Source organism: Ursus americanus, chromosome 27 (genome assembly GCF_024610735.1).
Source record: "Ursus americanus isolate L20-20 chromosome 27, mUrsAme1.1.p, whole genome shotgun sequence".
NCBI classification, from domain to species: Eukaryota; Metazoa; Chordata; class Mammalia; order Carnivora; family Ursidae; genus Ursus; species Ursus americanus.
In genome coordinates, this window is record NC_142153.1 from 11336690 (window position 1) to 11350304 (window position 13615).

The 13615-nt window shown below is 55.7% G+C and overlaps 1 protein-coding gene across 1 annotated transcript; it reads right to left on the reverse strand.

Annotated features, from left to right (window-relative positions):
- Positions 1–8243: 8243 nt before the first annotated feature.
- ZNF703 (zinc finger protein 703) lies at positions 8244–12958 on the reverse strand. Its single transcript, XM_045779355.2, has 2 exons — positions 12123–12958; positions 8244–11128 (listed from the first exon to the last, which is right to left on the reverse strand). Exons 1-2 carry the CDS (start codon positions 12363–12365, stop codon positions 9593–9595), a joined length of 1779 nt encoding a protein of 592 aa, XP_045635311.1. The 5' UTR covers positions 12366–12958; the 3' UTR covers positions 8244–9592.
- Between the last annotated feature and the right edge of the window lie 657 nt (positions 12959–13615).

The following is a 13615-nucleotide window of genomic DNA, read 5'->3' on the forward strand; positions in this document are numbered from 1 at the left end:
GCCGGAGCATTGGTTTTGGGAGTCAGGTAGACTTGGTAGGGATCTTGCTTCTGTGGCTTACTGGCTTTGTGACTTTGAACAAAAGGTGTTCAACAAAGACTCACTGCCGAGACTTGCTGCCTGGAGTAAATGCAGCCTTGTGAGGAAGGGGCTTAGCACGGTGCCTGGTGCACAGTGAGCACTCCCTCAGTGTTTGAGGAGGAGGCCGTGTCTGGTCCCTGTTGCCCAGACCGTTTCCCTTTCAACGGAGAGCACATACAGTTCATCAAACAGCACTTGTTTGTCAGTGACTGTTGATCATGACCCCTGTCAGTCAATCCTTACCTTTCCGTAAGTTTCACAGATGAAAGCCTTCCTGGAGTCCAGTACATGGGAGGTCCCTACCCTTCTTGTGAGGAGGGCTTCTTACTATGCTGCCTCAATGCTCCCGTAGGTGGTTCTTTGCAAGCCACCTGGTGGAGAGCTCAGGACTACAAAGTCTGCAGAAGGTCACACATCTCTTTGAACTTCAAGGTTTCATAGCTCTGAGATGCCCGTCCTAACCGTGGCCAGGCTGCGCTTGTCTGGCTAGAGCATTGCATCCCTGGAGGGACCTGTTTCCTGTGATTTCAAGTGCAAACTTTTCCAGGTAAACAGGGCTCTGGGTTTGGAAAGAGTTTCTGTTTGTTGAGGCCCGAGGAAGCAGGGTGGAGGTGAGCTGGAGGGAGGGAAAGGAGAGTTTGGCCTTATGCACGTATGGCCACGGGCAGTCATGCATACTTTGGTCTCACCGCAGACTCGGCTTCCCCTTGTGTACAATGAGCACGGGGAGGGCAGGAGGAAGCTGTGATGGAACCCCCTCCAGCTCTCCTCTCCTTCTGGGCTCAAGGCCAGGGTCAGTGTCCTCCTGTTCTCGCAGTCAGGAGGGGCTGGGTGATCGGTTCTAGCCAGAGGAGTATGAAGATGAACAGAAGCGCCATATGTCACTTTGGCCTGACACCTGCAGTTGTTTGTACAAGATTCTTCAGCTCTTCCCCTGCTGTGACTGAGGCCATTCCTTCATTAGTCCCAGGGCCTGATTAATTATGTGCAGCCCTGTGATGATTTCTGATGTGTCACCTTGGTTCGACAGTCTCTGGTTATCCAACAAAATACAAATCTAGGTGCCTCTGTGAAGGAATTTTGAAGATATGATTGCAGTTCCTAATCAGTGTACATCAAAAGGGGGGTTGTCTGGAGGTGGGCCTGACCTAATCAGGCAAGCCCTTTAAAAGAGGGGCTACGCTTTCCCTGAATTTAGAGACTCTAAAGGGCTCATGTCAGTAGTTTCAGCCTTGGATCTTCCCCGCCTGCCCCAGAGACTTTCGATGTTGGAGCTAGCCACCACCGTTGCATAAGCCAACGCCTCCCAATAAGTGCCTCTATTACTGGTTCTGCTTCTCTGCTCAAACCCTGACTGATACAGAGATCCTTGGCCGTGACGGAGGTGCAGTAGAAATGAGAAATAAGCCTTTGTTGTGGTAAGCCCCTGAGATTTGGGGGTTGGTTTGTTGCCGCAGCATAATCTGGCCTATACTGACCACCACGACAGTATCGATAGAGCTCTCAGTCCATCATATACTTTACCTTGCACATCTACTCCTCCTGGAATGTAGGATCCTTGAGGCAAGGCCCATGTCTCTGTCATCTTTCTAGACCCAGAGAAGACCACAGATCCTAGGACGCAGTGGGGACTCTGCAATGTTTCCCCAGGGAGTCACACCCCCTGCAATGAGCAGCATCTCGGCTCTTGGAAGGAGAGGCAGGACCGAGGCAGTTGGAAATTCATCTAGCACGGTCCCCACCCATGCAGGTACACTGGCCAAAACGTTCTGATGGGACAGATCCCTGTGGTCTACCCACCTGTAGCATCTAAACTCCCTTTGAAACAAAGGCTGAAGCTGTTGACTTAGTACAAAGAGTTTTATAATCAGAACTGTGTCAGCATCCTGGTTCCACACATCTTTAACTGCAAGACTTTTCGGCAATTTGCTTAACCTCTCCCAAACTTGGTTTTCTCAGCAAAGGGACCTAGGGGTTTGTTGTAAGTCTTAAATACCCAGCATATATGATAATATTCAACTGTGCAATGGCACACTCCGAATGATGCTTCTTGAGAAACCCGAGGTGGGCCTGGCCTATTGCTTCTGCACATTTGTTTAGCGGTCCTGATATTTGAAACTGTCAAAGGTAAAAAGGAAGAGCACGATCGCACCATTTCCTTATGGACTGGGTATAAAGCTGTATGTAACTGGTACTACACACACGCACACATTTATAGGTACACACACCCAGGAGTGCGAACGGGACACAGGGCACGGGCACTGACATTTTCCAAATTACTGTTTGCATTCTAAAATCTGGCTCTGATTTAAACACCAGAAGGATCATTTTATCTTATGTTCCAAAGAGCTCTGGAGATACCCAGTGCCCACTCGGAGCAAAGGTCCTCCCCCACCCCTCCGTGGATTGATTTTTATCTACTTTTCACTTCTTCTCTTGCCAGTTCCATCTTCCAAAAGCAATCGGCTGTAGGTTACAAAACATGTGATTCTTTTCATAGACCTTGGTTTAACCTCATAGGATTCTCCACATTATTTTAAATAATAATTTCTGACCCACTTAAGCACCCAGGCAGCCTTTGAAATACCTACATCACCCGAAACTCAGCATCTCCTCAAATTAAAAACATATTTTCATAATTCATTTTGTTGGAGACACTTCTCTGGGTGAAAAGTTCACATGACAATATTTTTCTCCTGTACCCTCCACCTGCACCCCCCCTCCCCACAGTGAGGTAAAGTCACGAAGTTTCTTTTCCTGGATCTTTCACACTCATTGTCCTGATAGGAACTTCGGAATTGTATTTGACCAGGGACCAGGGACCGAGAAACTCATAGAATATTCCAGTTAGAAAGGGCTTCAAGATTATCGGGCCCAACAGCTTCATTTCTGAAATAGAAAAATAGACTCAGATTAAGTGACTTGCTCAAAGTCACACTGCAGTTAAGTTCCAGAGCTAGAAGAAATCCCAGTTTTCCGACTCCCATGTCTATGCTCTTTCTAACAGATATGCAATGACTAGACTTTCCGGATTTTCCTGCACAGTCCTAAAGTTCACCAAAGTCTACTACATTTGTCTGTATTTTGAAGTTTATAAAATACAGTCGCTTCATTTGCTCTCAGCCAATAGGTTCAACTTCTTTTCTTCTCCTTCTCCTTCTTCTTCTTCTTCAAAGATTTTATTTATTTTAGAGAGGAGAGAGAGAGAGAGGGAAGCAGGCTTTGTACTCAGCGCGGGGCTCCATCCCAGGACCCTGAGATCATGATCTGAGCTGAAATCGAGAGTTGGATACTTAACCGACGGATCCACCCAGGTGCCCCTCAACTTCTTTTTTTCTGAAGAGAAAGTTTTCCCAGCTCGTCTGTGGTCCAAATCCCCTGACAGCTTCTCCTGTTTTAGGAAGTGTTAATAACGCTGGTGATACACCACCCCCCTGGGAAAACTTGGAAAGGCACTTCATTTAGGCAGAAGTACAAACCATATCCATGCCTGGAATGCTCTGTGGAAGGTGCAAGTTGATTAGGGAGAAAGCGGGTGGAAGGAGATTCGGATGTGCTGCATACAGGGGAAGCGAAGCCTATTCCTTGGTCTGCTTTAGGAATGGAAATTACTGGCTGGGAGGCTCAGGCTCCAGCTCTCTTAACCCTATGGAATGAAGGCCTCCTCCATCTTCCAGCCTTCAAAAAAGGAAGGGCCTCCAAGGACTTGGGGAGCCTCCCAACAGATTGCAGCATCCATGGCAGGGCTCCCCCACATCAGCCCCAGTGGTGTCCCCCTCTGGCCCCTCTGGTCCCTGCAGCCCGCCCCTCTGATCTTCACAATGAGCACCGGCTTACATCCTGCCCTGCTCTCCGCTGTCTGCACGGTACGATTCAGCGCTTTATTAGATCAGCATAAATGCAGTTATATGTAATGCTATCTTGTTCCCTGCCTCGTGGGTGTGTCTTGTCTCCCCCAACTAAATCGGACGAGAATTTCGTCAGAGTTTTCTCCTGTGTCTCATGGCATCTAGCATTGTGCTGGGCACATAACAGGAATTCTGTAGATTCTGTGGCCTTCGAGTATAAATCCTCAGATACCGGGACTCTAGTGTCAAGCTGTCATTTCTTTACTTTTGTCATTAGATACATGGTTTGTCAAAGCATTAAACGTGCACTCGACCTCTTTTGAAAAGTTGAAATCAACTGTTGGGCTCTATCAGTTTCCCACAAAGCCCCCCCCCACCCCTGCCCGACCTGTTTTTGGCCTGGCTGCACCCCTCCCCCTCCTGTGCTCGGACCCAGTGGCCGACAGCTGGTTTGGGGGGACTGGAGGAGGAAATGTGGGCACGCTGAGTGTCACAATAGGACAGGCTTTGTCCAGGGGCCATGGTGCGTCTCCACTGACCTTGGAACGGAGTGGCTGGGGACAACCGAGGGGAGGCAGCTTCCTTCCCTCTCCAGGCTGCAGGTTTTTAATGTGTCCTTTGTTGGCCAGGGCCCCTGGAGACTGCCCTGAAGGGAGAGACTCGAGGCTGTTCCCTCCCTCCCGGACAAAATGGTGCATGCTTTTCCTGTTTAAACAGGGCGCAGTTGTGAAGTGCCCTGACTCCGCACACACCAAGGCCCAGCAACGGCTGCAATAAATCAATAGGAAAATAGAAGCTGCCAGTTAGACTAAACAAGTGCATTTGCAAAGACGGCTAGCCCTCATTAATCACTCTGACAGTCCTAAAAACACATTTCCCCTTTAATGACTGTATTTGGATAATCAGTGCTTTTTCCTCCTCAGTCAGAGTTTGAGTAACAGACAGCTGGTGTTATTACAGCCATTGGGGAGGGAGGGCTGGGATTAGGGTCTACGGAGAGCCATCACTGGAGGTCTCCTCCAACCGGGTTGGCTGCAAAGCTGTTGTTACACAATAATGAGGGGGAGCTTTGTCCTGCCATTGATGGCTCCCGGGCAGCCGTTCCCCCCAAACCTTGACACCCACCTGCATGATGTGAACACAAAAGCCTCACGGTGGGTTTTACGAGCTTTGGCAGACTTCACCCTGGGCTGGGGAGGCAGGAGTTTCTCTGGCAGCGAGGTAAGAAGATGGGTCGATGTGATTTGGCTTTGTTTCCTTTAGGTGACTTTGGCTTTCAGGAGAAAGTTTGAAACCCAGCACATTGCTCTTTATAAATGATGGAACACATTAATGCACAGCACATTATGAAAATGGTAATTCAAACCCACAGTGCTCCAAATTAAACCATACATTATCGGATGCACTCAACCATCTATTCTGCAAAAGACAGGATGAATGAAATCAAATCAAACAGAAAACTGGAGAGCAGCTTCCCCTACAGAATGATTAATAAAGTGCAGAGCCTCAGGATTATTGCAAGACGAATTCCACGGTAACCCAGACATACATCAGGCAGGAGTTAGCTCATATAGTGAGAGACACGTCACAGTGTGCTGGGGAGGGCAAGGCAATTATGGCTGCCCCTCGCCTCCCCCTTGGGCTGCGGATCTCTCAGGAGGTGGGTTTTGGGGGGGGCATGACTGGCAAGTTAAAAACCTAACACCACGCCATTCTGTTTGTGTCAAACCTGTATCTGAGTGAGCCTTTCCCCTCCCTCCTCTCCTCCCTTCCTCCCACTGCTGCCCCCGAGGCCACAAAAATAACCAGGCAAGAGGTGTGAAAATCTGACCTGGAGCCAGGAACGTCCAGTGTCTCAAGTTCCAGCTCCGAGCTTCCACCCTTCCTGGTGCCTTGGGAACACAGGCCCCATTTCTGGCGCCTGGGAGAGATTAAGAGGAAGAGGGGGGAGGAGGGCTAGGAAGAGAGGAGGTGGAGAAATAGAAGGTGGAGGTGATTCTGGAAGAAAAGAGTTGCTGGATGAATTAATTATGCAAATAAGCAGTTGGTGGGGAGTATTATCTCCATTAAAACAGCAACTTTGTTTAATGAGAATTTAGCTATTGAAAGTAACCAACTCCCCACCAGCTAATTAAAACAGGCACGTTTCTTAGGAACTGGCACCCATTTCTGGTGAGGAGGGCTGACATTTCAGGGTGAGAACTGGGACACTCCAGACTACCCTGCTTGCCCTTTGATGTCACAATGGTGGCTGGGGGCAACCCATTCCAACTAGGCAAACAGCATCCTTCCCAGTTTGCAAAGGCCACCAGTACATTTTCTGGGAAAACTCCATAGTCTGAGGGGTTTCTAAGCTTCGGGTGAGCCAAGCAGCTCTAGAAACATGAGTTTTGCTCCTCACAGAGTTCACTCTTGGAGACAGCGAATCTATTCCTTTCTCTATCCCAACAAGAGGTACTTAGCTAGGGAGGTCTCAAGACTGCAAACTTTAAGAAAGAGAAAAGTTTAAGTCTTCCTGCAGAGGGAGCAATTTCCAGCAGTTTTAACAGGCATTAAAAAAAAAGGTATCCGAAGGAAGGAGAAGGACTTGAGAGGAAGGGAAGATGGGAAATAATCAACAGCAAACAAAACAACAGAGAGAAAGAAAAAACAAACAAACAAACAAACAAAAAACAAAGCAAGTCTTAGCATTTCAGGTCTTTCAAAGATTCTGGCCAATTTGAACTTTGAGAACCGGATAACGATGATTTCCCAAGAAGACCCTGAGCTGGTCCCAGGGCGACTTCTCCAGCCTTCTCCAGCCCTTCTCTCTGACCCGCCCCTTCGGCACCCACGTGCCCAAAGACACCAGCAGCCCAGGTCCCTTCCCTTGGGACACACGTAAGTTCTCATGGTGGCCAGCACTGACATTTTCTGCAGAAGCAGCCTGAGGTTCTCTAGACTAATGAAGGAATTTTGGTCAGAAACAAAGATATAGTGGCAAAACTTCATAAAACCCTAATCTGTCCCCCCCCAAACATCTAACGTTGAGGTTTTGTCAAGTCCCGAGGCCCTCCTGCGATTCTCTAACGGGGTGCGGGGTAGCCTCAAAACAACGCGGGCGGGGCGCCCAGAGAGAGCGTCCCTCCCACGCCGCCCTTCCGCACTTGACCTCGGGTCTGCCGACGTTTCAGAGGCACCGAGTCCGCGGAGCATGAACTGCAGGGTAAGTCGCAATCCTCACAGAAAAAGCCAAGCAAAACAGCAGCACAACAACCGATCCCAAAGCGGCACCGGGCCGACGCGGAGGAGAGCGGCCAGGAGGGGGCGAGGCAGCCCGCTTTGAAGTGCCCCCAACAGGTGGCCAGGCGCGTTCCAGGCGCTGGGGGCCCGCGCGTCCCAGCCGGGTGCACCCGGAGCCGGGCGGCCTTGGCGGCTGCCCGCCCCGGATGGACGTGCAGGCGGTCCGTCTCTTCTCCGGGCTGGCCGAATCCCCGCGCAGTGGGGAGGTGCCCGGCCCTGGTCCCAGCATCCCGATAACCGGCGCCCCATCCTCGCCTCCCCGAGGATGCCCAAGCCAGTGTCAGTCGTGTGAGCTCAAGACAACGGGGACCGAGAGTGGCTTCGAAGTCCCGAATGATCACCGCGCCTTCTCAGCAAAACCCAAACCGTGTCCAGAGAAGTCTCTGGACGCGCAAATGACTGGGGTCGACAACCCAGCGCTGGCCTTGGGGAGCCCCCAAGCCTTGCAAAGCACCAGTCTCAGCAGGTGCATTTACTCTTTGGTTTCAAGGTGTATAAAAGGCAGTCAAGAAGAGGAAATGATTTGCATTTCTAGTGGGAAGCGCAGAAGGCGTCGTCGGGGCCGGCGCCCGTCACTCGTCTTTCTGCCACTAGGTGGCGCCAGAGGCACGTCGACTGCATACCTGCAGGGCTCTGGGGATCGTGCTGCCAGGAGTCTGAGCCCCGAGTCCTGGTTCTTTTCTCAGCCCCTTGTACCTCAACTCTAGGCCCAGAGGAAAAACCGCATTTACACACTCCCTCCACCCTGTCCCCAGGAAATGTCAAGGACTTTGAAGGGAGCCTGGGAGCTAAATAACCAAGTGGAAAAAAAAAACCATAAAGGCAGTTTTATGTTATTTGTAATGCGTTGGCAGAAGTTTTGTGTTTTTTTCCTCCCCGCCCCGCTTCTTGAGGAAAGGCATTAAACTCGACCTTGGACGGAAATCTCAGAAGGAAACCATAAGGTATTTAAACAAGAATAAAGGAAGGACATCTGCTCAGGTGTCTGGAAGTGGGACAGTGGGTGAGGCAAGAGAGAAACACACCACGGTGTGAATATAGCCAAGTATTCCATTTATTAACAAAATAAGTCTTACCAAGGGAGAGCTCTATTCATCCCAGACAGGCCCCACAGCCCCCGCACTGCTGCATAAGACCAGGAGGGAGGGAAGGTGTGGGAAGAAGACCCAGGGGTCAGAGACTTCAATCTCAGTCACTGAGGGAGCCCACGGAAGCCCACGGCAAACTTTGGGGGTTCTGTTGGGTCAGGCCTGGGAGGGGGTGACGGGGCTACTGTGATCCGTGTACTCCCCGACTCCCCAACTGTCCCCCAATGGAGCTATCAAGGTTGTATTGCCCTCTGATATTGCCACTGGTCTGCTTTGGAGGGATCTAGCAAGAATCACTGACCCTGCCCCTACTGCCAGGAGAGGCACCACTGCCCCAAAAATGGAGAATAAAACAGGACTATCAATGCACTTTGCAAAATATAAAGAGCAAAGTTTCACACCAACAGGGCCTTCTAGGACTTTTAATGGAATAAAATGAGCCCTAAGGGTCTTCCACCAGCAGGCAGTGTGACTACCAGGTGTTTGGGGCCATGAAAAGTCTGGAAGGTAGAAACGCTGCCAGAGGCCACTTGGGCCTCTCTCTCAGGGGGAAGCCTGCTGGTGGGGTCAGGGCTGTCAGTGCTCAGAGCAAGACAGAGGAGCAAGTCAGGGTGCAGACCAAGGACCCCAGAAGAAGAGGGTTGCAGGGGAGGAATCACAGAGCAGAGTTCTGGGTCAATAGAACACAAGACCTCCTGCCACCAAGGCGGATCCCTGCACCCCCCAAACGCGTTACAAAAAATATCTCCTCTCTGTTACTTGTACAAAGGATAAAACAGAACCTCAAATGTAAGGAAACAAGAAGAAATGAAGGGGAAAGACAGGAAAAGAGAAGGGGGAAATGTAGTCTTAACGGTTAGGAAGCATGCAAGAAACTCCCCAGGAAGGGAAAACAAATAGAAGAACCCCAGAACCCCAACTCCCCATCCTCCCCTAAAACCAAACCAATCAAAAAAAAAAAAAGGCAAAAGAAAAAACCCTTACATCTAAGAAAAAGAAAAAAAAAAGAAAGGAAGAGGGGCGGGGAACATGTAGTTATTTGTGTGATTAATATTATTATTTGGGGAACACAGACTTTTTGCATACCATTGACTCGTGTGGGCCGTTAATGCACTTATATTCCCAGCTTGTAAGCTAACATTATAGTAAATAAATACACAGTCCGGGGGGGAGGGTCTGGGCAGGGGAATCCCGGCAGGGACAAGCAGAAGTGGAGGTTGCAGCGGCGAGGCGGCGGGGGAAGGGAGGCGAAGGGGGAAGGAGAGGAGGGCTGGGTGGGGGCAAGAGCTGTAGTTACTGGTATCCCAGTGCGGAGGCTGAAGCTAGTCTCTGTCCGTACAGCGCATACGGTGAGTAGTAGGGTCCGGCTGTGGGGAGGGAGGGCACGGCCAGGCCCCCAGCTGTGGATAAGTGGCTCTTGCCATAGGGGTGGTACCGGCTTAGCCCCAAAGTGTGTGGACTCCGCAATGACAGCGACCCGGGGCTGCCCGGCGCGGTGGGCGGGGGGAGGTGCAGATGGCAGGAGGCTGCGGCCGCGGCGGCCGCGGCGGCGCTGCCCAGGCCCGAAGCCCCGGGGTAGGCGGCCAGAAGTTTCTCCGCGCCCGGTAGGGCCGTGTGAGTCCGTAGGTGGCTGAGCAGCTCCTCCGAGGTGGCGAAGCGCTTGTCACACGGCCCGCTGGCCGCCACCCAGTTGCAGCTGTGCGGCAGCGGTTCGTTCTGCAGCATGAAGCCGTAGGTGTAGAGCGGGTGGCCGGGGAGCGCGGCCTGTGCCGCGCTGGACGAGAGCGCAGCGGGCTGTAGCGGGTGCCCGGGGTACACCAGCGGGTAGCCCCCGGCCTTCAGGCTGGGCCCCGCGGGGTCGTGCGCGCTGCAAGTGGAGCAGCTGGAGCCGCCGAGGTGCGAGGCGCTGTGGTAACCTCCCAGGCAGTAGGGGTCGCGGCATAATCCCTGCAGGAAGGAGGGCGGGGAGGCTCCGGTGAGCGGGCTGGAGCTGGGGGGCTTGCCGGGTGGCAGGCCCAGGCCCCCCGACAGCTGGCCTCCCACGAGGCCAGACTTGCTAGGATCCAGGCCAGGCACAAACTGAGACGGGTAGCCGGCGTAGGCGCCCACGATGGAGCCGTGGTAGCCGATGCTGGAGGGTGGCAGCGGGAACACGGAGTGGCCCGGTTTGTAGGGGGACACCGGCGCCACGTGGCCGGCCCCCACCAGCGCCGAAGGCGGCTCGGACTTGCGTCCGGAGGCCCCGGCCTCCGCGCCACCCCCGTGTGCGCTGGGCTCCCCACCGCTGCCGCGGCTCACAGCCGCAGCCTCCGGGCTGGGCTTGGGCTCCTGGTCTTTCTTGTCCAGCTCCCCGCCGCCGCCGCCCCCGCCGCCGTTCTTGCAGTCAGAGTGGTGCGGGGAGCCGCCCCGGGAGCCACCAGGCGAGGACGACGACGACGACGCAGAGACCGGCGCTCCATGCGGGGGAAAGGGCGTGCAGGCGGCGCTGGGGACCCTGAAGCCCGCCTTGTCTCCCGGGGACAGGGAGGATGAGGAAGAGGTGGAGGACACGGAGGAGGAACCGCTGTCTTTGCGGGAGTCGCCGCCGCCGGAGCCCTTGGAGTAGGGCTTGAAGCTGGACTTGTCCTCGGCAGGGGAGTCCCCCAGCTGCTTGAGGGCCGCAGACGCGGAGGCGGCGCCCGTGGCGGAGCGGCCAGGGTCCTTCTCCGCTCCCAGCCCGTTGGCCGCCGCCGCTACCGAGTTGAGCTTGGACGAGGGCGGCGGGTCCGGCTTGCCGATCTGCGAGCAAGTCTGGGCCAGCAGCGCCAATGGACTCTTCTTGGCGTCCAGCTGTGGGAGACAGCGGCAAGGGAAGGGGGTGAGACCACCAAACCGACGGAGCAAGCGGGGTGTCTGGGGAGCTGGGTGGGCGCGGAGAGCCCCGGCGGCGGCGCGACGGGACGGGAAGGCCTGGGGGAGAGGGTCTGAGAGCACGGGCCGTGCGGGGCGGTGCGGCAGGGTGGAACTGCGCTCGCAAATTCCACTGGGTCCCAGAGTGCGGCACAGGCCCGGGGAAATGGGGCAGTGGAAGTGGTCCACCAGAGCGAGGCCTCCGCGGGAGCAGGTGACTGGTCGGGAGTAGGGGCTGGGGGAGGGGCTGTGACTGGCCCCCTACCCTCTAATCTCCTCCTCCCCTGTGCCCAGGAGAAAACTTATTCCTTCAGTTTAGGGAACTTCGCTTGGAACGGGTTTCTGGCGGTGGCGCCTCGAGGTAGGAGCCGGGAGAAGAGCATTCTAAAGCTAGGGCTACCGTTGGCGCTCTCCTAGTAGCCCCTCCTTCCCGGGGAGGGCACCCAGGGAAGTGGGAGGAAGAAAGACCTGGGATCGGGAGTGCCGGGGCGTAGCGCGCTCTAACCGGATGGGACAGAGGCGGAGAGGGACGGGGGCGATCCGGCTTCAAAGAGACCAAACCGGTGTATGTGTGCATGTGTGTGTGTTGGGGGGGGGATCAGTAAAGGCCCAGGAGAGATCATCTCTAGCCTGTAAACTGGGTGCCAGAGGAAAAGTAAAGGACCCAGTGGAGACTCCAAGAGCAAACCCAATCCAAGAGAAAACACGTAGTTCCGAAAGGCGAGTGTGGAAAGGGAAACATTCCACGGAGAAGCCTGGGGAGACCCCGGTGGACTCCGATCCCTGTTCCCTCGGTCCCTCCTCAGGCCGTCCGCCGGCGTGGCCGGACCTGGGCGTCGCATCGAGCCCTGGGGCGCAGGGAGTAGGGCCGTGGGCCCGGCAGTGGTGGGCGGAATGGGGCCGGCGCTGGGCGGGCAGCGACCAGGAGACTGACCTCAATGGGGCTGACGGGAGTGGAGGACAGCGGCTGCAGGTACTCCGGGTGCAGGAGGTGACCGGTGTGAGCGCTCAGCATCTTCAGGACCCTGATGGGGAGCCGGTTCGCCTGGCGCAGGGGGTCCGCCGGGGGCAAGAGGGACACCGCCGCCGGCACCGCCGGCCTCTTCCCGCCGCCGCCGCTGCCGCTGCCGCTGCTTTCGGGTGTCCTTGGGTTAGATCCAGCGGGCGAATCGCTCATTTGGAGGAGGCAGCGCCACTGGGGGGGCGGGGAGGGAGGGGGAGCACCGGGGAGGCGAGCTCCCGGGGCGGGTGGGCTCGCTCCGCAGCGTCGAGCGCGGTGCAGCAGTCGCTGCGCCTCCACCCCTCCTCCACCGACGCCGCCGCAGCCGCCGCCGCCGCCGCCGCCGCTAGCCCCGGCGAGCAACACAAAAACCTTCGCCTACTCCGAGCCGCACGTCAAATAGCCGCGATCGGCAGCCACACTTCAAAGGGATCGCCGCGCCCGCCCAATCGCAGCTCTCGCCGGGACCCCGGGGCGGGGAGAGCGGCGGGCGGAGGCCGGCGCCGCCGGTGGGAGGGGAGAACCTTAAAGGGGCCTCGCCCGAGCGCCGCCGCCGCCTGGGCCTTCACCACCCGCTGTACTGCTCCCCTCCCCCCGGCCGGACCGCCCTGGCTCCGGGGTCCCATAGAGGACGAGACTTCTCCTGGACCGCCTCCGCGCCCTATCCTCCGCTGGCTTTCCTGTCTCTCTCCCCTCTCCCTTACACCGCTGGGGGTGGTGCTGGCCGGGTCGGTCACCCGCCAGCCGAGTGTGTCTGGGGTGGGGCGGATTGGGGTGGGGTGGGGGGGTAGGGGCGCAAGGCGCTGGCTCCTCCGCAGCCTAGTCCCAGCCTCTCCCGGAGGCCGCCTGGGGGCGGGCCACGCCTCCAGAGCGCCAGCTTAGCTCCCGCCCTGCTCCGGCTCTGCTCCGGCTCTGCTCCGGCTCTGCTCCGGCTCTGCTCCGGCTCTGCTCTGGCTCTGCTCCGGTCCAGCTCTCTTTCCCTAATTGGCTTCTCCCTGGTGTGCTCACTTGGAAGCGCCCGAGCCCTGGAGGCGTCCACGGCTCTCGGGAGGCGGCGTCGCCGCTCCAACTACTTTGAGCCTGTCCTGTCCGAAGCCTGCAAGTTTGAGGGCTCCCTTCCGGGGTGAGATGGTCGCGACGAAGCGAAGTGTCCTAGGCTGTGCCCACCGCGCCTGGCGCTCACTGCCCGCACACTGATTTATAGGTTCGGTCTTGGGTGTGTTTCAGATTTCTTACAGTGTCTGTTTAGAGGCGCACAATTCCCTCACTGCAGCGCGCCTGGCTGCTATTTTTTTTTTTTGGGGGGGCCCAGGATCACTGGAGGGGTCAGTATCCCAGAGGAGGGGGCGGGAATCTCTTTACGTGCTGCACGTCGATACAGACTCCAGAGTTGCGCCTTCCCATTCCCGTCTTTTCTTCTCGTGCTG